This window comes from Phaseolus vulgaris, chromosome 7 (genome assembly GCF_051622355.1).
Source record: "Phaseolus vulgaris cultivar YP4 chromosome 7, ASM5162235v1, whole genome shotgun sequence".
NCBI lineage: Eukaryota > Viridiplantae > Streptophyta > Magnoliopsida > Fabales > Fabaceae > Phaseolus > Phaseolus vulgaris.
Genome location: NC_143504.1, coordinates 7929827 through 7953495, shown reverse-complemented (window position 1 = coordinate 7953495; position 23669 = coordinate 7929827). Strand labels below are relative to the sequence as shown.

The following is a 23669-nucleotide window of genomic DNA, read 5'->3' as shown; positions in this document are numbered from 1 at the left end:
CTCTCATAGTATGAGGAATAATATAACTGCGCAAAAAGCTTCAAGGAAAGCTTTTTGATACCTATCTAAAAGCAATTTAAAAGTAGTTGCGATGTTGGAGAAGTGTCTCAAAAGGTTAAAAAGGAAATAAAAAAATTGGATAACTTTGGATATGTATCTTTTGAAGCATTGGTATCTAAGACAGGTATGATGTCAATACTTTTCAAATTTTGGAGTATCCGGGTTTCATAAGTGGATTCTGGGGTACCCTAAGAAAATTCAGTTATTTGATTTCATGTAACATTACATTCTAAATTTGTATTTTCTCTTGCAGGAATGTTCTGAATTAGTTGTTCAATCCTTTTATGATATATACCAAGGGTTAATTGATGATATTGTACCAATTGGTAGTGGGCCTTACCTTTTATCGGTATACATAAAGCAATGGTAAATCTTCTGCATTTCTTTACTGATGTTTCCTGTTCTCCTTATCCATTTTTACCTAGTCTTCTGCTTTTTCTTGTTTCTATTATTTGGTTTCTATCTGTTTGGTGTCATATTTGATGATATTGTACCAATTAGAAGTGGGCCTTACCTTTTATTGGTATACATAAAGCGATGGCAAATCTTCTGCATTTCTTTACTGATATTTCCTGATCTCCTTATCCATTTTTACCTAGTCTTCTGCTTTTTCTTGTTTCTATTATCTGGTTTCTATCTGTTTGGTGTCATAATTTTACTTTTAAGTCTGCTCATAAACTTTAATACATGTATCCTGAGATAGATAGATCTCTGCTGTAATACATGAACTGCGCCTGCTTTAGGCTGAAAGTTCAAAGCCAAATCTAAATCTGTTTTTGAACCCAGTACCAATCAGTCATTAGCTGTATTGTCTTCATATTTCATTGCACGCTAAAACTTTGGGTCTTCATAGATTGTAACCTAGTTATTCTTTAAGGCTCTAAGCATTCCTCATGGTAAGAATATTTTGGTTGTCTTTTTTGTTTGCTGCATCTCTACAACTTGTTACTGATAATTGATATCATCCTTTACATTCCTTGAATTTTGTTAAATTTCTCTTCTAACCAACCTGAAATGCAAGCTAATGGATAGCTTTTCTTTATTTTATTTTCTTAATAACAACACCCAACTTGCAATCAATGCCAACATTGTTACTGATAATTGATATCATCCTTTACATTCCTTGAATTTTGTTAAATTTCTCGTATGACCGACCTGAAATGCAAGCTAACAGATAACTTTTCTTTATTTTATTTTCTTAATAACAGCCAACTTGCAATCAATGCCAACATGAAGAATACAGATCAGCACATTATATTACTTGGTTGGTCAGCAGATGATGATAAGAGTGAAGTTGCAATTATTGATATTGAACGGGATAAATGGGTTCCTAGAATTGAACTTCAAGGTACTTCAAGATTGCAAACAATATTTGTTATATAACATTATGGTGTCATGTTTTGATCAATGTTAACTTCGATTAGTAGGAAAGGCATTGTTGTTCACTTGTAACATTTTTGGCAATAAACCTCACTAAGAAAAAAGAGGAAAGGAGTTTGGAGGAAAAGGGTACTCCATTAAAAAGAAATGCCAAAACAAATTTGAGAATGCCAATCACTGGGAAAGTACGTCATTAAATGATAACAATGCATTCCATGTTTAATTCCAACGAAACAGTGGTAGTAAGTATCGTGCGATTCATGATACAAATCTTACGAATTATACGTTTCTTGTTTCCTCTCTCTCTGGATATGAATTGTGTAAACAATAGTTTATGTTCCCGTATCGCACTATACAAGTGCGAACCCTAAACCCTAAAATGTGTAAATAAAAAAGGAAATTTTGAGGTTGTGTTGCTGAAATTGTGTGGTAAATACATGTAGATACAACACTCAGGATGAAATATGAGGTTGTTTTGTTATTAATTGTATCTTTGCATGTTTACATAACTTATATATTTAAGTATATGTTACATTTTTTAATGTTTATGAATCTTTCGATTCATGATTCAAAATATAAGCTCTCTGATACATAATTTGTATCTCGATTCAACTACCGTGATAAAAGCCTTTTATCTATGGGTTTCTTTATAAATATTGTTAGGAAAAGGAGTAAACATCATTTGATCAAAATGATATTCACTCAATCACTTGGGGAACACACCCTTAAAATCTAGATGTTTTAGGGGGAGAACCAAATACATAAATACTCAATTGATCATTCCATATTCCTCGATGTAGGACTTGGGTACCCCATAATGCCTAAGTTCTTATCATCGCAATGCGTTCTTATCATCACAATGCTCTTGAAAGTTGATGTCTCGGTGGTTGACACTCTATCATCCTTCAGTCAACCTTTGTGGTTAGCTCTTCCATAGGTAGTCCTTTCTTAGACATTGACAACCATATCTGGTACCAATTGATAAACATCCTAGTGTCTCCCTTGAAAGCAAGATGGCAAGGTGATGCAACCTAACTAAACAAGAAGATGACCAAGCACACAAAAGACACTTCACACCTAGGTCAATCATCTCAGAATAAAAGACAAGGCCCCACCAACTCTCAGAGAAACCTCAACAGAAGAAGACTTGGACATGGGCCAGAGTATCAATTGTTTTTCCTTCTAGTATTTTTAAGACAACATTAAATTGTATTTAATTGGGCTCACATTGGCCCAAGTAGTAGAATAACATAACTTAAGGCTTCTAGAAAACCTAGTTTCTAGAAGAATCCACCTCATGTGCCACCCATGTGCTCCACAATTTGACCTACCTACTAGAACATCTCACCATGTGCGTCATCACCCTAGCTAGACCTAGATTTTAGAAGCTTTGTGTAAATGCCGCCCCTACCCTTCATCTCTTCCTCTCCAAGGCACCCACTTCTATAAATAGGGTGCCTCCCCTCTTGTAAATGACATTGAAATTGAAGTAAAGAAACTCTGTCATAATGATTCCTTGTGTGGTTTCCAATTTCTCTTTGAGTCTTATCTTGAGCAATGATTGCTTCAAGTGGCGACTACCCCTCACTCATCTTGGAGCTCCCTCCTCTAAGTGGTGTGATTCACTCCCACTTTCTCAATATCCATAAGTTTCCTCTCATCTTAATCTTTCCTTTATTCTTCCTTCCATTTTCACATATGTCATTCCATTATTTGGTTATGTTTCTTTAAATTTCGCCCTTATGTTATCTTGTCTTTAATTCCTCACTCATCATCATCATCATATTACTTGTGTTTTTCTGTTTGCTTTTTTGAAGAGAACCTTCACACTTAACCATTGAGTTTCACCTATTATTGTTAATAAAAATCTTAATCCTAGTAAAGATCCTAAAAACATGTGCAATGCTAAAATCAACTCACATCTCAAGGGGGGAAGAATCAAAGAATTAAACACTCTACTAAGTGTGCCATACAACTTGATGTGAAACTTAAGCACTCCACAATACCCAAGTTCCTATCACAACTTTCAAATCCCAAAACAAATCTTTTGCGGGGATCTACTTTAAAAATCATTTGCTTTGCTCGAGATTGTCTTATCTAAATCAAGTGTATAGCCAAAGAGTTTTTCATTGAACATTGCTTTGAATTTTGATGCAATTGTTGTACAAAAGGGGTTTAGATGTTTACACTTAGAAGTTTTAAAGACACAAGGTGCACTGGTGGTTCGTTAGACAGATAAATGCATTTGTCAATGGTATTTCTTTGGACTCTTCAAATGTGTAAGTAGAGATTAAGTTGCTACTTCCAGATTTCTTTTAATGTGTATATGGGCAGAGAATTATGAGGAAGGGAATAATGGTGAAGTACTTGGGGCTGTGGCATTCAACAACATCACGGGGTTAACATTTGGGAAAAGATTTGTGAACTAGAAGGTAAGATGGACTAGCAAGGTAAAATTCAAGGCCATTGTGACAAATGGGTTAAAGCTAGGAGCATGATAGACTCACCAGACTGCACCAACTATCTCTCTTGTCCCTGGTTTTAGGTTCCACGCAACTGACAAGGAGATTATTACGTATTGCCTCAAGTGAAAGTTTTTTGACAAATCTGATGCTATATATGAAGTAATGGATTGTTCTGGATTACCTAATCTGAAAATAAAATTGTTTTCCAGATCAATTGTTTTGGAACTTATGGGAGGGGTGCATGTTTTCCATATAGTTCAGTCCAGAGTTATCAACCTTATTACTATGGATTGTCTGATCCAGAACATAACTTTACATTTTGGAGGTTACAATCTCGAAGGTCCATTCATCATTTTTGGAAAACCCAATTTGGAAAATAACACTAAGAAAACAGGGGCAGTATGGTCATTTTCAAAATATTAGGGAGCTACAAGAAAGTATGGTGGTACATGAAGAAACAACCTTAATATTTTGGATCTCAGGTTATGTGGCTCAACCCTAAGCTAATCTTTGGTTCCAACAGTAGTTTGGATAGGAAAACTTCGAATCTTTGATATATTTTCACCAAATATCCAATATAAATATGGAGTCAATATTCCCGATTTCCAATATATTAAGTGAGTTTTTGCAAATTTGTTTTTTCAAAATATGTTCTACTTCAAAATAATTTGAGGAGTGTTCCCTAATAACCATTAATACATTTTGCGTAACAAATATATATATTTTTCCTTTTATTGATTTGCATTCTGTTGATTGTATCTTGATATTTTAATTTAACTCGAAATACTAACGACATTTCATCAGTTTGGGATGAGCAAATCTTTACCATTTGATTTTGTACAAATGCTTACTATTTGGAATGGACTGACTCTTTCAAATATTCTATTAGGTCTTGACATTCATTTGAAATTCAGCTAAGATTTACACTTCTTGCATCTTAGGGATGTAGCTGGCATATGCATCCTGAAACATCAATATAATAAAATAATGCATGCGTATATGTAACAGCTGATGCTTATTGACTCTTTCTTTATCTATCATTTGAATTAAGTTTCATTTGCACTTACGTAAGTTTGTAAATTCATTTTTTCCAGAAAATGGTGATGATAATTTGCTAGTGGGGCTATGCATTGATAATGTTTCAATCTATGATAAAGTTGGAGTTCAACTTGGTGTGGAAGAAAGGACAGAGCTTTCACCATATTGTGTTCTTATATGCCTTACATTAGAAGGAAAACTTGTCATGTTCCATGTTGCCAGGTAAATTTTGTAAAATTCTCTTTTATTTCCATTCACTTGGGGTATAGTTGTATTCCTCTAGCCAGTATTCAGTATATTTCTGTTAGGTGGTTATTGACAGTTGTATCCTGTGACTAACTTTCTGTTTGTTCAGGTAGTTAGGAGTTCGTTCAGGTAGTTACATTTTTGTTGTAATTCATAACCAGCTTTATATTGCTAGTTCCCATCCTACCGTCAGGTGGCATTATTCTTTTTTACACAACAAAATTCTCTGGATGTGGAAATACATTGTCTTACGTTTAATCTTTTCCATGTGCTTCAAAATTTTCTATCTTCAAAGGTTGAATAGGTTTTATCTCTAGTCTTGCAGGAAATAAAGCTTCACCGGAGATTGATTCTGTTCTGCACAATTATGAAGATACTTCTGTAGAAAACCATCCTGAAGATAAAGGTTGCACTTTTTCTCAGGGATTGCAGAAACAGGAAGATAAGGTGTCTTTTGGTTCTTAATTTTAGAATTTAAAGTGGAAGAGTTATTCTTTTGAATACTTATTAATAGTGTTTTCAGTTAAATGTCATTTCAAATAAATAAAACATATTTTGTGCAGACTTTTGAGGTTAGTGGGAATTTGATGGCCAAGCCCTCTGGTATTGTTCAACAAATAACATGTACTGATACTAAGTACTCAGAAGTGAAATCAGTGGAAAACTCGAAGAGTCTATTGTCTAATGCACATCAAGTTGTTTCTGGTGTAGATGCGAACCAAGATACAGGTAATCAAAATCCATATCGTTCAGGTGAATCACAAAAAATCTTAGGTCAAAAGACTACAGCACTTGGAACTAGCATTGGTTCTTTAACCGTGAACAGTCATTCTGCTTCTCCTGGTTTACAAGCAACTACTGAGAAGACGAGGGAGCTGTGGACAGCAAATAGCTCACGGAACTCGCAGAGGGCTTCTAATCTATTGCCTGGGGAAACATTTCCATTCCCGAAAAAGTCTGATGTGTCTTCATTCTCAGCTTCTAGCCATGCTGATGGTGTTGGTTTTCAAGATAAAAAGTATACCATGGGTGCCACAAATGTGTCTGGGATTATAGGTGGAAAACCCTTTGTTGTACAGGATATGAATAAATCTCCAGCCATCAATTCCACAAGTAGGCTAGTTCAGAATGGGGGACAACTATCTCCTTTAGTAGCTGGAAATACGCTACCAACGTTGAATAGCAGTTCACATTTGTCAACTGATGGTAATACTGCAGCTATGAAGTCTTCTGCTACAAAGTTCCTTCCTTCAAATGAGCAGCATGGAACTTCATCTAAGCTTGGGATATCCAGTTCTGATTTATCCAAGCAGTTTGGCAATGTATTATTTCTGGAAATCTTTCATAGTTTCAACATATAAATGGTAGATCTTATGCCTCTAAGAAGGCATTAATCATGAGGATATATTATTTTCTTGTTTTATCTTGTCATTTATGCTGTAAGGAAAAAGTCCTGATTGTCCTGTAATGTATTTTTCTTCTCTGCTATTAAATTCTGCAAGGAGTCCTGATTGTCCTGCCCTTTTTTGCCTTTCTTTCTGCCAGATTAATGAGATGACTAAAGAATTAGATCTACTTTTGAGATCAATAGAAGGAGCTGGTGGGTTCAAAGATGCTTGCACGAGGTCACTACAAAGTTCAATTGAAGAATTGGAGCAAGGCATTGATGCTCTGTCTAGAAAATGCAAATCATTAACGGTGATGTTTCCAGTGATACATTATTCTTGTTTAGTTTCTATTAAAATTTTAGGTGTTTAACATGTCATCACCAGAGTTCCATGATGACATGCAACTCTTGTAGCTGATTTTACCTAGTGGGATAAGCCTTTTGTTGGTGTTTAATGTTTAACTTTGATCATTCTATTCCTTGTAGGCATGTATTCAATAATTTGCTCTTTCAAAACTTTAACTATAGGATCTTAATGATAGAAGTAACTATTAAAAGAAAAGAAAGAATAGGATAAATACCTTGTCTATATTGAACACATAGGATTATGTTTATATAGAAAAAGAAACATATGGGTTAAGCCCATTACATAAATAGAAATATCTAACAATATCTATAATATCTCATAATATCTAATAATATCTATCAGTAACAAAGTCAAGCAATTTCTTTTCTCCTAGAAAATGACTATTCTTAGAGATTGATTTTAGGGTCTATTTCAATGCCAGCAAACGGCTACAAAAATCAAAACTGTCCAAGTTTTAGGAACTATTAAGTGACATCTCTAGTTGGTGTGACAAAACCACCACTTCGAGGTTGCAATTAAGAGATTCTGCAACTAAGGCAGACTAGTGGCTGAAATTCAGGTGACTTATCAACATTCTCGCTCATGTCTAGCACTACCAACCTAGAGCATGGCAAATGCAAGTGAGGTCAACAATAGATCAAGGTTTACCGCATTTCAGGCAGTTTCCCAACAACGTTCTTTATTCTATTCTGTATAGGGGAATTTGGATTCTTGACCTTTCTAATAGTTTATTAGTGTACTTCATTTCTGAACTCATTCTCCCAATATTCAGAAGTTTCCCTTGATAGATTTCATTAGGATATCCAGAACTCCTTCTAAAGTGAATTCTTGTATGGACTGCATTACCAAATAGGATTCATAGAAATGGTTTCCTGCAGTATCAAAACCTAAAAGTGACATTTACCCCAATATTTGTGTTATATGCATGATCAACTTAATTTTAACTGGGTATTCTAGTTACCATATAGCTAAATCTTATGGAGGAAGGAGTTTGTCTGAATCCTTTAGCTAGAGACCTTAAAAAGTAAGGTTTAAAGGTCTTGATCGGGAAAAACGCAAATCCCACATCATCAGCTAGAGGTAGTGCCAAGATACATTATGGGGACAATTCTCATTTTACAAGCCGGTTTCGTAGGTTTGAGTTAGGTTAGACCCGCTTTTTACTATTGTATCAAATCCTATTTTATATCCGTTATAGGTCACTCACCATAGTATCCATGTACCTGGTCCAATAATGTTGGACGTGAGGGGGTGTATTGGAAAAAGCTCAAGCCCCATATAGACTAGAAAGATAGCCAAAATACTATAATTGGGGGTAATCCCTACTTTACAAACAGGTTTTGCTTAGACTAAACCCATTTTCTAATAGTCTTGAAAGAAGGGAATAGGTCAAGGGTTTATGAAACTGTTTACTGTTTTCTATTCACTGGTCTTTTAGGGTTTAGGATTTATGGTTTAGGGTTTAGGGTTTATGGATGGTCCTGAATATCTTAAGGTGTCTTCATAAATGTGGAGGAATGGAATAACATTCTTGTGTCTCTTTGATGCTCAGCTCATGGTATTTTTCAGGAGTTTCCCTTTTTGGTTTGTAGAGGGAATGGACTGCCCATGTCCATTGCTATTGTTTGAATTTATTTTGTAATTTCTTCTATGGTTGTTTCTGGTGGAGGAAACCTCGTCCCCCTGTCTTCATAATTCTTAATTTCTTTCTTATTGAATTCCAATTTCTATATAAAAAAAAGATTTATTAGAAGGTTTTAATGAAAAGTATTAGTGTTCACAAAATGCATGCCCATAAAAGTTGTGATATATGCTTTGGTAAATTTAACATGCACCTGTCATTTGGTGATAGAACTAGTTTAGCATGTAATGAAAGGAATGAATTTTTATTGATGAACCCTAAATCCTAATTGATGTGCCGATGTGGTAGCAGGTTTAGGCTGGGGTCAGAAGATACTAAACGAATAATTTTGGTAGATATTCAAAAGACCAAAACAGGCACTCTGAAATCGTCTAGTCCTTTCTCAAAGAAGAATGAATTTTTATTGATGAACCCTAAATCCTAGTTGATGTGCCATGTGGTAGCAGGTTTAGGCTGGGGTTAGAAGATACTAAATGAAGGATTTTGGTAGTTATTCGAAAGACAAAAACAGGCACTCTGAAAACGTCTAGTCCTTTCTCAAATGAGAAGATATTTTTTCTCTACCCAACCTCCCTCTGTATTTATGGGCAACAATAATATGCATTATTTCTTCTATTCCTTTTTATTTAGAGTTTCAACTTACTTATTCACACAAAACTGGTTTGTGAAGTAAGGGTTGTCCTCCACTCATGCTCTTTTCAAGCCATATCTCTAGTCAATGCATGAAAATAACTTTTTTTCCAATAGTCTTAAAAAACTACTAATGGATACCTATCATTTCTAACTCTGATTCCCTTTTGTTCTTTTTTTCTTTTTTTGGAATTTTGATTTAGTTATTCATTATAATTTTTTCCATATTTCTTTTTCTTATCTGGAATTGTTGGTTTGTTATATTTGCAAAGACTACCGTTTCCAGCTGTAAAGCAGGCTGAATTTATATTTGCCTATGCTATGCGGCTGTGATGTCTCAATGTATTCTAGATATACTTAAGCCCCTCAAATGTTCCCAGTATTTCATTTTATTTTCTTACTATTTTTATCCTACTTTTTGGCCTATGATTCATTAGCTTTAGGCCTGAATAGGTGTTTCATCTTCTCTCATGCCATTCTACTTTTACTTGCATAGTGTGTTTTTTTTTTTATCTAGAGTGTACTAGACTTTTCACATGGTTTATTATTTGATTATAGTTGCCAACTGATTAGTGTTTATGCCTTTTATTTTTGTATTATAATTCAGATTTTATTTTAATGTCATTACTACACATGGGTGTGTTTGTGTATCCGTTCTAATATTCAAATTTTGGCCCCTTAACTTTTCAGTGCCAAGTGGATGAACATCATGAGGAAGTTCATTATCTTCTTAACAAGACAATACGAGGTAATCTTTATCTTTCTCCATGAAATTTGTTTCATGGAATTGTTAACAATTCTAATTGTGTGGTGACATCAATCGAGTAATATTAGTGTATGTATATTTAATAAAAAAGTATTGCAAAATGGTGAATAACTTATCCAGAATTTTTTTGACTGGTGTAGCTGCTAAAAATATCAAATACAATATCCTTCTTTCCAATTAAATTCCATCTATCCTAAATTATACTTTTGGTCCATGAAAAAACTGTAGTTTTTAACAGGCTTCTGGAAATCATTGCTTTCACCCTTGGGTCCTTAAAAGTTTTCTGTCCAGTCTTCGATGGAGGTTGAATAATCTAAGCCTTGTGCCTTGTCAAAAGACTTGAGGGTTCAGTCTTGTCTGATCTGCACTTAAATGTAAATTAATACAATAAAGTTTTGTCAACATGTTTTAAAACATATATTTTACTGGGGCTCAAACTCAGCCTCTTGCTTTATCTTTTGAACAAAGTAAAACAATATATTTTTGTTAGAAAAGTTATATTCTGTCACGAGTCAGTATGCTTTCTTTTTGTGGTCAAAATGGCATTGGACATTTTCTCTATTCAACCTAAGTGGTTATCTGTTTGGATTACAGTTATGGCAAGAAAAATATATATGGAAGGCATATATAAGCAAGCTTCTGATAGCCGATATTGGGATCTGTGGAATAGGCAAAAGCTGAATTCAGAACTTGAGCTAAAACGACAGCATATATTGAGTCTGAATCAGGTATTATGGGTTATAATTTGCCAATATTCTGTGGCCTATGTTTTAACAACTTCATCTCAATCTTTATTCCAGGATTTGACCAATCAGTTAATTGAATTGGAGAGGCATTTCAATGCCCTTGAACTGAATAAATTCAGTCAAAATGGTGGCCGTTGCATAGGTCATGGACCTTCCCAAAATAGATATGGACCTTCAAGGTATAATAACTTGTAGTAAATTTTACACTTTAATTCTTAACATGTTCATGCAATTTCAGTGTATAGATGTGGTCATATCATTTGTCTTGTTGCCATTAAGTAATCTGTAGTACTGACTATTTACTAATTGTCAGAGATACTACTCTTGATAGCACAACTGATAGGCTTGTTAATAGACATAATTTGCAAGTATATAGACGAAAGGAAAAGTGGAACAAGGAGTAAGGAGGGTGACTCGTAAACTAACAATGGGCTGGAAGCCTACATGGCCTTTAGGTAAATGACTGGAGGAAAAGAACAGGAGGCAAGTAGAAAGGGAATAGATAGAGAGGGCATATGAGAAGGAACAGGTTGCACACATGAATTAGAGGAAGGAGATGCTGGAATCAGTGCTAGAGAGAGGGAATTATTATATTTGTGTGGGTAATGGAGTGAGAGTTTTTTTTTTGGGGAGGGGATTTTCGGTATTGGCAGTGGTGGGTTATTCTGAGTATGGAGTGGTCTGATGAGTTGAGGATTTCTTTTACTGTTTAATTGATTTGTCTTGCTGGCTTCTTCGTTCTATACTTTCATTAATCCATATGTAAGGAACATCAAGTTTGGAACACAAATTTAATGAGATCCTCTCAAAGACTTAGTTCAAATATTTTGGGGGCTGGGTATTGGAGCTGATAGCTTCAACACTAATTCTTTGGCCTTTAATTTTTCTTAAACACCACATTCAATCTCTGTATATCTGTTTCTTTCATGGAACATTGGATTACAGGTAGTGTAAAGTGATGTTTGATGCCATGATCCTATATTAAACTTTGCGCTAGATTGGATGATGTTAGATATAAGTTATAACTGCCAATGTAATGGGCTTAGCCCATACTTTTTGTATGATTAATCTTTATATAAGCATAACCCTATGTGTTCAACATAAAAAAAGTGATTTATCCTATTTTTTCTTTTCCTTTATTTTAATATAGTATCTAGAACAAGGGTAAAATCCCTACCTTCCTGGTAAACCCACTGTTCACTGGTATTTTTTTTTTCCGCTGCCACAGTTGCTCTGGCGCCTTCACTGCTGCACCACAGTCGTAGTTTGGATTGGCAACATTGCCATTGAAAACTCGAGGATCGGAAAGGGAATTAAAAACTTGTAACTTGACTAGGAAGAGTTACTACTATATAAAAAGTTATATATTTAATACATAACACAATATATAAATCCCTTTTATTAATACTTTCTCACAGTATTTACATTCTCAATTCCTTACTTTCCCATCAATAGAAACACAATGCTTCCACACAGGATCCATCCTTCCACTTGCTATTATAATTATCAGCCAACACAATAAAAAACTAAAACAAAAGAGAGGAACAGTTTCGCAGCTGAAATAAAAAATTAAAATTAGAATACAAAAGAGGAGCTCTCCTCCCGCGACAACACAAGAATAGAGAGGACAATGGTGAGTGTGACAGCAGGGGGCGCAACCATGCTGCCAGGATCGCGGCGATCAGAGTTTGCATGCACTCACGCACCTCCCATTTGTTGGTCATTGCACTTCTTTTTACCGCATGTGGTGGTGCGTTAGGTGTCTGTTATAATGGCGCTTAACATCAATGGGATCGCCTCTTGTTCCTCGTTCTGGATCTGGCTTTGTCTCGTACGTTGTTATGCCCAAAATTTACTTTCACTTGTTCAACCCTTCTGCATGTTCCATGTTTATCCAATTTATCAAGAAACACATTCATAGTTCTTTTCCTAGTAGTGTCTCATAACGTGCTTCATCCCGTTTTGCCTTAGTTCACTCTGACATTTAGACCAAGTTGTGTTAAGTCCAATTTAAGATTTAGTATTATGTTTCTTTTATTTTTATTGATGATTATTCAAGATGTACTTGAGTGTTTTTAATGAAAAATTGTTCTGAGTTGTTTTTTATACTTCAAACCTTTTACAATGAAATTTGAAATCAATTTGGATTTTTTGTTCAAATGTTGCATAATGATAATGTGCGTGAGTATGTTTCTCATTCTTTTAAGAGTTTTATGGGTTCTCATGGTATTCTTCATCAAACCTTATGTGCTTATATCAATGTTATCAATGTAATTGGCTTAGCCCATACCTTTTGTATGATTAATCTCTATATAAACATAATCCTATGTGTTCAACATACACAATGGTTTTATCCTGTTTTTCTTTTTCACTGTTTTAATAGATCATAACATTTGTTTTTTGTATGTTTTCAAGAGATAGTATTTTCTGTCTTTGACACAAGATGTCCATAGGACATTCTGTCCAAACAACATTAGAATATGATAAGAACCGTGAGGCATTAGAATCATTCAATTAATTTCAATATCCTTGCAATTTCATAACCATGTAATTGAATATCTTCTTTGCTTTTGAACATGAATTAGATCATGTTTAAGCTATGAATCATAGATTCAAGAACACATGAATAAACATTGGTGAATTTACAAGAGCATAAGAACAAGTAGAGTTTTGAAACTATAGCCAAAGAAAATAGAAAAGATGTAGAAGAGAAATGTAGAACACACCACTTGAGATGATGTGGATAAGTGTGAGGAAGAATCGACACTTCTGGATAAGACTCCAAAGAGAGTATCACACTCCCAAGAGAAACTAAGCTCTCAAATTTCTCAAAGAAATTTCCATTCATTCAAAAGTGTCAAATATGGATACGATGGTGTCTTAGATAGTTATGTGGCGTGCCCAATCTTGGTGCCATTTCAAGTCTCAGAAGTTGAAAAATAATTCTGGAATATTCCTATCTTGGGCACACCTTGGAGTCATGCTTTCGACACTCTTGGTGCAAATGCTTTCCTTGCCACTTTGTCTCGCTTGCCAGTTTCTAATAGTTGAGAATTGAAGACATGCTTCTCATGCTAGCTTGTGTGCAACCCTTGCTTATCTTGGCCGAGAATCCACATAAACTTGGGCCTTGATTGAATGTGCTCAATTGAGTTGAGGCCCAATTATCAATCCCAATCTTCAATTATAATTTAAAAATACAATTAAAAGAAAGTAAACAAATTCTAAAACCTGAGTCCTAGAAATACTAAAATAAGAAAACAGAATTATTTTTATGAGCCAGACGGTTCTTGTCTCTTGTCAGGCTTTATGTAATCTTCCTATGACTTTCTTTATCTTTTTCTTCTTGATTAATACACTCATCCCAATATCCTGAAACTTGGGTATTAACAATCCACATCGAGGTTCCTTTATCAATGTGAATCACAACATTCCACTGATCAATGTGAGAAGCTGCATGAATTTACTAAAAACTCCAACTACAAAAGAGATGTCAAACGTAGTATAGTGAGGTAAATGAGTTTCTCATCCAGTCTCCTATATCTTTTTGGATCTTAGAAAGATTCACCTTGTCCAGCCACTAACTTTTGATTTGGATCCATAAGACTACCAACAAGTTGACATTCAATTCAACCATGCCTGCTTCGTTCAAAATATCAGAAGCATATATCTTGTGAGATAATGGTGCCTTCCTTTGACTGTTCTCCTCAATACCATGAAAGTACTTTAGGCAACGAAGAACTCAAGTTTGGAAGTGACTAAACAAGTGTTTTTTTTAGTTAGGAGATTTTAGAAGCATCATTTCCTAAAGTCACTGTCATCCCACATGGACCATTAGGTAGACACACTTCCAAGGGGAAGTATGACTATAAAACATTGAATGATTTGCTTCACTGTGATGCAATACAAAAGTGAACATTAGTTTTATCAAGTTTAGAAGGAATAATATTTTCTTCTATTTAAATTATGAGGTCATTAGACCTATATATACATGAGAGCTTGCTAGTTATTTTAGGAAATATGGACAACTAATTCTAGAGAAACAAATCCCTATGATTGTGGGATTGTTTCTAAATACATAATCCTAATATTAATAGTAAGATACAGCTGTGATACAAAATAAAAATATAATAAGGATAAAATATAAAACTTCCTAAACAGTTTTGACACTCCCCCTCAAGCTGGTGAATAGATGTTCTCCATTCCCAGCTTGGATATAATTCTTTCAAAGTTACTGTAGTTCAGTCCTTTGGTGAGTATGTCTGCAAGTTGACTCTGAGTGGACACATATGGGGTGCAAATCAAGCCACTGTCTAACTTTTCCTTGATAAAATGTCTGTCCACCTCGATATGTTTAGTTCTATCATGTTGTACTGGGTTGTGGGCTATGCTAATTGCAGATTTATTGTCACAATATAACCTCATAGGTTCATCCCATCTTATCTTCAAGTCTTCCAATATAATCTTCAGCCATAGAAGTTCACATATTCCTTGGGCCATTGCTCGAAATTCTGCTTCAGCACTTGATCTAGCTACTACACTTTGTTTTTTACTCTTCCAAGTCACTAGATTTCCACCAAGGAAGGTGCAGTATCCAGTAGTTGATCTCCTATCCACAACTGACTCTGCATAATCTGCATCCGTGTATGCTTCAAGACGAACACTTTTGTTTCGTTTGAACAAAATCCCTCTTCCTAGAGTCCCTTTTAAATACTGCACAATTCTAAGGGCAGCTTGCAAATGTGCCTCCTTTGGTTGGTGCATAAATTGACTGACTAGACTCACAGCAAAAGCAATGTCTGGCCTAGTGTGAGATAAGTAAATAAGCCTGCCCACGAGTCTTTGGTACATTTCCTTGTCCACGGCATTATCCTCCTCCGCACTTCCCAACTTTATATTTGGATCAACTGGAGTACTTGCTGGTTTGCAGGCTGTCTTTCCTGTTTCTCTAAGCAAGTCAGTAATATATTTTTGTTGAGATATGAAGATTCCTTTCTTGGAATGGGCCACTTCAATTCCCAAAAAATATTTAAGTCTCCCTAATGTCTTAATTTCAAATTCCGTGGCAAGACATTGACTTAACGTTTGCTGCTCCTCTTTGTCATCTCCAGTTATTATAATATCATCTACATACACCAATAATATTGTTACTCCTCCTGAAACTGAATGTTTAATAAATAAAGTGTGATCTCCTTGGCTCTGTTTGTAGCCCAAACTTGTCAAAACTTTGGTGAATCTTCCAAACCATGCTCTTGGGGATTGTTTCAGCCCATATAGAGCCTTTTTTAGCTTACAAACGGTTCCAGCAGCAACCTGTCCATCATAGCCAGGGGGCAACTCCATGTATATTTCTTCTTTAAGGTCTCCATGTAGGAATGCATTCTTCACATCGAACTGCTGCATATCCCAATCATGATTTGCTGCTAATGACAATATTACTCTGACCGTGTTCATCTTAGCAACCGGAGCAAATGTCTCCAAGTAATCCACTCCATAGGTTTGAGTGAATCCTTTGGCTACTAACCTTGCCTTGTAACGCTCAATAGTCCCATCAGCCCGATACTTTACAGCGTATACCCACTTACACCCTACTGGTTTTTTTCCAGTTGGTAAGGTGACAAGCTCCCAGGTCCTGTTCTTGTTTAGTGCCTCCATTTCCACATCCATGGCTTGTTTCCATTTCCTGTCAGATAATGCTTCAGATACAGAGGAAGGTGTGGGTGTAGAGTTTAAGTTTGTGAGAAAGGTTTTATGGGTAGGAGAGAATTTTTCAAAGGATAGGAAATTTGATAGAGGGTAAAGTGGCTGTTGGGTGCAGGTTCTGGTTCCCTTTCTAAGGGCAATAGGAAGATCCAGGTTTTGATCCTCCTGTGCTTCTGAATTTTCCAAAATAAACTCATTAGAATTATTGGAATTTCTAGGATTAGAAACTGTTACCTCATGTAAAGATGGTAGGTTGGATTCTTGGACATGGATAGATTCTGGAATGACCTTTCCTCTTCTTGAATATACCAGATTTTTTCCGAATTTCCCACCACCATTAGGTGCAGATTCAGCTGCTGATTCAGGTGCCTGTTCAGGAGCTGATTCAGGTCTTGCTGCTGGTTCAGGTGCTTGTTTTGTTCTTGTCTCAGTTTCAGGGACAGCAATGCTATTTGTCCCAATTTCAGGTCCAAATGCCATATTTGGAAGCATGAGAGGCTCATCTTCCTCTCTTACATTCTCCCCTTGAAGATGAGGCTGGAAGTAGCTCTCTTGTTCGTTGAATGTGACATCCCTTGACACAAAGAATCTCTTTGACGGGGGGTGAAAACACTTGTATCCTTTTTGTGTGGTTGAGTACCCTAAGAATACACATTTGACAGCCCTAGGGTCCAACTTTCCCCTTTCATTACTATGAACATGCACAAAGGATACACACCCAAATATTCTAGGTTGGAGTTTATTTGTAGGGTTTAGGTGTGGGTAGAAGGAGGATAGGACTTCCATGGGGCTTTTTGATGCTAAGATTTTAGAGGGTAACCTATTGATTAGGTAGGTGGCCGTAAGAAGGGCTTCCCCCCAAAATTTCTTAGGGACATGATTTTGAAAAAGTAGAGCTCTAGTTTGGTCTAATAAGTGCCCATTTTTTCTTTCTGCAATCCCATTCTGTTGGGGTGTGTTAACACATGAAGACTCATGAATTATCCCTTCCTTTTGGCAAAAAGAGTTTAGCACCAGGTTAAAGTAGTCCTTAGCATTATCAGACCTAATTCTCTTGATATTAACTCCAAATTGATTTTTAATCATAGACACAAACTGAACAAAAATGGAGCTAACCTCAGATTTATGTTTCAATAGGAAAACCCAAGTCACCCGTGTACAATCATCTATGAAGGTTAAAAACCACTTAGCACCTGAGATATTAGGAATATTAGCAGGACCCCAGACATCAGTATGGATAAGAAAAAAAGGGAAAGGACTCATTTTATTACTAATGGGAAAAGGTACACGCTTGTGTTTCGCAAGCTCACACACCTCACAATGGAGACTCTCCACATTTAAATTCTGAAACAAGGAAGGGAAGAGCACTTTTACAACTTGAAATGAAGGGTGTCCTAGCCGACAATGATATAGTTGAGCTTTCTCTTTATTGGTCATGGTGGATTCAGATATGAGAGAGTGACTATTGATACCAAGATTAGGATCCTCCATGTAGTATAGGCCATTCCATTCTCTAGCATGTCCAATCGTCCTCCCTGAGTTTTTGTCCTGAAATACACAATAGTTGTTATGAAAAACAACGTTACAAGAGAGATCTTTTGTGAGTTTCTGTACAGAAATCAGATTGGTGGACAATTTAGGGACATGAAGGACATGTTTTAATGTTATAGATGGGCTTATTTGGACTTCTCCTTCACCTGCGGCAGTTATACATGTTCCATCTGCTGTGGAAATTTTCTTGTTGCTAGGACATGGGATATATGTGGAGAAGTATTTAGGTAGAGGGGTCATATGGTCAGTAGCACCTGAATCTAGTATCCAGAAATGAGTAAAGGGTGTATCTGAAAAGCAGTAAGTCCAAAAGAAAATGGAAACTTACCAGAATATGTTAAGGAGCACATACCTGAGGGCTTCTCCAATTTACTAAGGAAGGACCTTACCCTTTCTATCTCTTCATGATTCAGCTGGACAGATTCTTCTCCTTGTCCATTAACAATGTGTGCTTGTCTTTGTCCTTCCCTTTTTGGAGGGCCTCCTTTCTGGCCCCATTCTCTGCTTGGGGGTTTTCCATGTAATTTCCAGCACTTTTCCCTTGTGTGGCGCGGCTTGTTGCAGTAGGTACACCAGACTTCCTCCTGTTTTTTCTCTATATTGGAAAACCTGCTTTTCTTCTGGTTAGTTAGCATGGCTGTTCCTCCTTCAGCTTTCATTGCTGAGCTTTCAGTAGTTGGGGTCTCCAACATCAGTCCTCTCCTGCTTTCTTCACTTCGAATAATGGCTACCACTTCATTAAGCCCTGGGACTTTCTCTTTTCCCAAGATTTGGATTCGAACCTGATCATATTCAGGATTCAGGCCTACCAAGAAATCATAGACTCTATCTTGTTCAATATACTCCTTAAGGATTGCTGAGTCTTCTGAACATTTTGCTTTTATAACTCGGTAGTGATCCAATTCCATCCATAGGGACTTGAGTTGATTGGCATATTCTGTAACAGATTTGTTTCCCTGCTTGGCAGCCACGGTTTTCACTTTTACATCATATATTTGAGCAGCATCCTTGGCCTTAGAATAGGTTTGTTCTACTGCCTCCCAAATTTCCTTTGCTGATTTAAGGAACATGCAGGTATCACTGATTTCTGGGACCATTGAATTCCACAGCCATGCCATGATCATGGAGTCTTCTTCATCCCATGATTTGAACTTGGCATCCTGTTCATCAGGGGCCATATCAGTCAGGTGACTGACCTTTCCTTTTCCTTTCAAGATGGTTCTAATGAGTTGAGACCATTTGAGATAATTTTTTCCATTTAATCTATAAGCAGAATGAACATTCTGCAATTCTCCAGCAGTTTGGAATCTGTCCCCAATAGGATTCACGATCTCAGTGATCTCAGCCATCACAGTGATGAACAGTAGCGGCGGTGAACAGTAACCGTGATGAACAGTGCGTGGTGAACAGTAACCGCGGTGAACAGTAGCCGCGGTGAAGGCTACACAGCAATGAAGGCTGCGATTAGGCCAAGGTTGTGCAGCAATGAAGGCTGCAGCAAGGCTCAATGTTGTGCAGCAATGACGACTGCAACTTAGGGTTTTCAGGCACGGTCAGAGACTCCTAAAGATCAGGAGCTCTGATACCATATCAAGTTTAGAAGGAATAATATTTTCTTCTATTTAAATTATGAGGTCATTAGACCTATATATACATGAGAGCTTGCTAGTTATTTTAGGAAATATGGACAACTAATTCTAGAGAAACAAATCCCTATGATTGTGGGATTGTTTCTAAATACATAATCCTAATATTAATAGTAAGATACAGCTGTGATACAAAATAAAAATATAATAAGGATAAAATATAAAACTTCCTAAACAGTTTTGACAAGTTTGTGCCTCTCCTGTCTGTCTGAGTAGGCATTTAACTTCAACCTTGTAAAAATCTTCTGTTTAACTGAACTTTAGTTTCCTCCCCTTTGCAGATATGTCCAGTCATTGCATAGCTTACATAGCGCAATCAGTTCACAACTTGTAGCTGCAGAAAATCTCTCGGATTGCCTTTCAAAACAAATGTCAGCGTTGAGTTTAAGGTCTCAAACTGAGGAAAGAAAGAATTTGAAGGAGCTATTTGAAACAATAGGAATTCCGTATGAAGCAGCTTTTGGCTCACCAGACATGAAATGTTTTATGAAGACTCCTCCTAGTAAGAAGATTGTGTTTTCTGATTTGACAGCTAATAAAGATCAATCTAGGAGAAATCAAACCAGTGCAACTAAGAGTTATGAACCAGAAACGGCAAGGAGGAGGAGAGACTCACTTGACCAGGTATTAATGTGTTAGTTGCTTATGTATTAATTCAGTTGATCAATACCAATATGGCACATATTTTTAAGCAAACTAATTTGTTTGTGCTGTTTAGTTGGTTGCTTGAATAAAAGTTATGATAATATCTTTCTATTTTTTTGTCTGCATCTGTTGATTATCATTAGCCAATGGAATCTCAAGCTTGATTATAATAACCATGTTCTAAATATTTGTGCTAGTACATTTGAATTTTTGTGCGTACATTTTTTATTTGAAACAGTCCATCTGTCTAGTGATTTGAATGTGAGCATTTGACATTTGTATAAATAAAATCGAGGGAGTGAGTGAACTAGAGTGTTTATGAGAGGTGATATAAAAATACTGCTACCAGAAAATAGTGGTGGGAAATGTAACGTGTAAGGACCCTAGAAATTATCATAAGTATAATTAGGAACTTTATCGTCCTGTATGTAGTTGTTCTGATATATTGCTTCGATTAATGATTGTGACTTGTGACCTCTACCGACTTTGGTGCAGAGTTGGACCTGTTTTGAACCTCCTAAGACCACCGTTAAGAGGATGCTACTGCAAGAACTTCAGAAACTTAATAGGAATGAATCATTATATTCAATGAATAAAGAAAAAAAAGTTTCCACTCTCGAGGGATCTGCTCCTCGTCAGACAGATGCTAGAATTCCTTCAATTGTATTCCCTTCTTCTAAAATGCAAGGTGAGCTGCAATCAATTGTTGGCCTGGTTGATAGCTTATAGCTTAAGTTTCTGACACTTATCTTTGTCATGAATATACTTGCAGCAAGCGTTCTGGATTCTCATCTTGAACTTGAAGAGGTCTCAGAAAAATCAAAGGCATTTATACCTGCTGACAGCCTCCGAGCAACCACTCAAGTTTCAGAGTCTACATCAAGTGTTGTGCCAAAAAGTAAGACTTTATTCATACCCTCACAGTCTGCATTCCATTTGTCACCAACAATGGTGCATGGTGGTTATTCCACAGAAACTAAAGATTTGGCTACTGAAAAGTCAACTGTTCAAAAGTTTGATTTAGTCTCAAATAGTGAAAATAAGCCTACCCTGCATTGGAAAATTGCTCAAAAATCCCCAATACCTATCTATTCAACCACAGAAACACCTTCAATGCAGATTATATCCAGTGAAATACCCATTACAAATAATAAAATGACTATTGCTACGAGTTCCACAACCGTAGACAAACCTTCTAGTGCGTTTACTCCCGAGTCTTGGAGAAAAGTCTTCCCGTCATCTGAGTCACAGTCATCCACTATTTCTGCATCGTCACCCTTCCTGGGAAAAGTTACTGACTTCCATGCTGATAAAAGCTTGCCCAAGGAAAATGTTCCTGCAGTCCCCACATTTGGTGGTTCATTTAAATCTGTGTTATCTTCGACTGCTAAGACATCATCCTCTCCGCCATCATCATCTGTCTCATCTGCAGCAGTGCCTCCAGTAGCAGTGTCAGTGACATCAAACAGCTTGACTAGTTTGAACACCAGTACGGATTCAAATAATGCCATGTCATCATCTTCATCAGCTTTTATTCACTTTTCTAATCAGAGACCTAAAGACACAGTGTCATCCTTACCTAACCCACCTGGCTTGAAGTTTGCCTTAGGGTCACTTAAGTCAGAGATTCAACCAGCTTCCGTACCTAAATCAGATATTCAACCAGCTTCTCTACCTAATTCAGATATTCAACCACCCTCTCTACCTAAATCAGATATTCAACCAGCTTCTCTACCTAAATCAGATATTCAACCAGCTGCTGTGTCTAATTCAAAGACTGATTCAGATGCTGCTGCAGAAGTAATCACTAGACCAAATGAACCCATAAATAATGCATCTGAATTGAAGCTTGGACCAACAAGCAGTCCTATCGATCAATCTTCCAACAATATAACAAGTTTTGATCTCAATGCTGTCCCAGTTTCTCAAGCTGCACGTCCTTCTGATGCTCCTTTGCAGTTTTCAACTTCTTTCCTTTCCTCTGCTAGTGTTTCAAGTGGGAAAAATGAGGGTTTGGAAGTTGGAATTTCCCATGAGGATGAGATGGAGGAAGAAGCTCCCGAGACAAGTAACAACACGGGTGAACTTAGTTTGGGAAGCTTTGGCGGGTTTGGGATTAGCTCAAACCCTAACCCATCAATGCCTAAGTCAAATCCTTTTGGGGGTTCATTTAATAATGTAGCGACTAGTTCATCAAGCTCTACAGTTACATTCTCTGTTCCTAGTGGAGAGTTGTTTAAACCAGCATCTTTTACTTTCTCAAACCCTCAGTCATCTGCGCAATCCCAGACAACAAATTCAGGTGCATTCTCTGGTGGCTTCAATGCTGTGGCAGCTGCTCAAGCCCCTCCTAGTGGGTTTGGGAAGCCAGCACAAATTGGATTAGGGCAACAGGTTCTTGGATCAGTACTGGGTGGTTTCGGACAATCAAGACAGCTTGGTAGTGGTTTACCTGGAAGTGGTTTCTCCCCTCCCAGTGGTTTTGGTGGATTTGCGGGAAGTAGTTCCACTAGTGCCTTCTCAAACACTCCCGTTGGTGGAGGGTTTGCTGGCATAGCATCAACAGGTGGAGGCTTTGCTGGTGTTGCATCCACTGGTAGTGCATTTTCTGGTGGTGGATTTGCCGGTGCTGCTGCCCCTGGTGGTGGTTTTGGTGCTGCTGCCCCTGGGGGTGGCTTTGGTGCTGCTGCCCCTGGAGGTGGTTTTGGTGCTGCTGCCCCTGGGGGTGGTTTTGGTGCTGTTTCTTCTAATGGAGGATTTGCTGGAGCTGGTTCAGGTGGTGGTTTTGGACCATTTAGCAGCCAAGGGAATGGTGGGTTTGGTGCAGTTGGCGGCAATAAGCCACCTGAGCTCTTCACACAGATGAGAAAGTAGTCCAAGGTGACTGGAAAGCTCAAGAAGAGTTTATATTCTGAAACTTGAAAAGTAATTACAGCTGAACTGAACATAAAGAAACGGTATAATTTTAATGACGAACAATTGTCTTCTAACTTTTCCTGAGAAATGTATGAAATTTGTGGTCAAGAAGGTTATGGTATGGTGTTCTGTTTTGAAGTGATAACTGAAGGAAAACTTGTTTTTAAATGTTTAGAAATTGAAAAAAATAACCACCTCGATTTAACTAGTCAAAAGCATATGAAATTTTGGATTGATAATGTTGAGATGTAATGAGCAAATGTAACAGTTGGAGTTCATAACATTTAATAAAAAATTATTTAAACTTTTAAAATTCTTTATTTTTAAAAAAAAATCTATATAAGCTAGTTCCTTTTCTTGTAATTTTATGTATAACGTTAATGGTAAACACAAGTGTCCTACTTCATATTTATAAAATAAACTTAAATTTTCTTCACCCTTCCACTTCATCTTCTTCTTCCGCCATGCACCTCCAATTAGA

At 36.7% G+C, this 23669-nt stretch overlaps 1 protein-coding gene across 4 annotated transcripts in view; it reads left to right on the top strand.

Annotated features, from left to right (window-relative positions):
• Positions 1 to 23296, top strand: part of LNO1 (Nuclear pore complex protein) — a 29009-nt gene extending 5713 nt beyond the window's left edge. For 2 of the 4 annotated variants that reach the window (XM_068633940.2, XM_068633941.2), the window contains exons 6-17: positions 314 to 426; positions 1269 to 1408; positions 5000 to 5165; positions 5507 to 5636; positions 5753 to 6511; positions 6735 to 6887; positions 9906 to 9963; positions 10576 to 10709; positions 10782 to 10906; positions 19909 to 20251; positions 20768 to 20960; positions 21045 to 23296. In XM_068633940.2, coding sequence (XP_068490041.1) covers positions 314 to 426; positions 1269 to 1408; positions 5000 to 5165; positions 5507 to 5636; positions 5753 to 6511; positions 6735 to 6887; positions 9906 to 9963; positions 10576 to 10709; positions 10782 to 10906; positions 19909 to 20251; positions 20768 to 20960; positions 21045 to 23146 — 4416 coding nt within the window. In that variant the 3' untranslated portion in view covers positions 23147 to 23296. Of the gene's footprint in view, positions 1 to 313; positions 427 to 1268; positions 1409 to 4999; positions 5166 to 5506; positions 5637 to 5752; positions 6512 to 6532; positions 6554 to 6734; positions 6888 to 9905; positions 9964 to 10575; positions 10710 to 10781; positions 10907 to 19908; positions 20252 to 20767; positions 20961 to 21044 lie in introns of those variants that run through there. The other 2 variants (XM_090304576.1, XM_090304577.1) reach the window with 2 other exon arrangements.
• Positions 23297 to 23669: the final 373 nt, after the last annotated feature.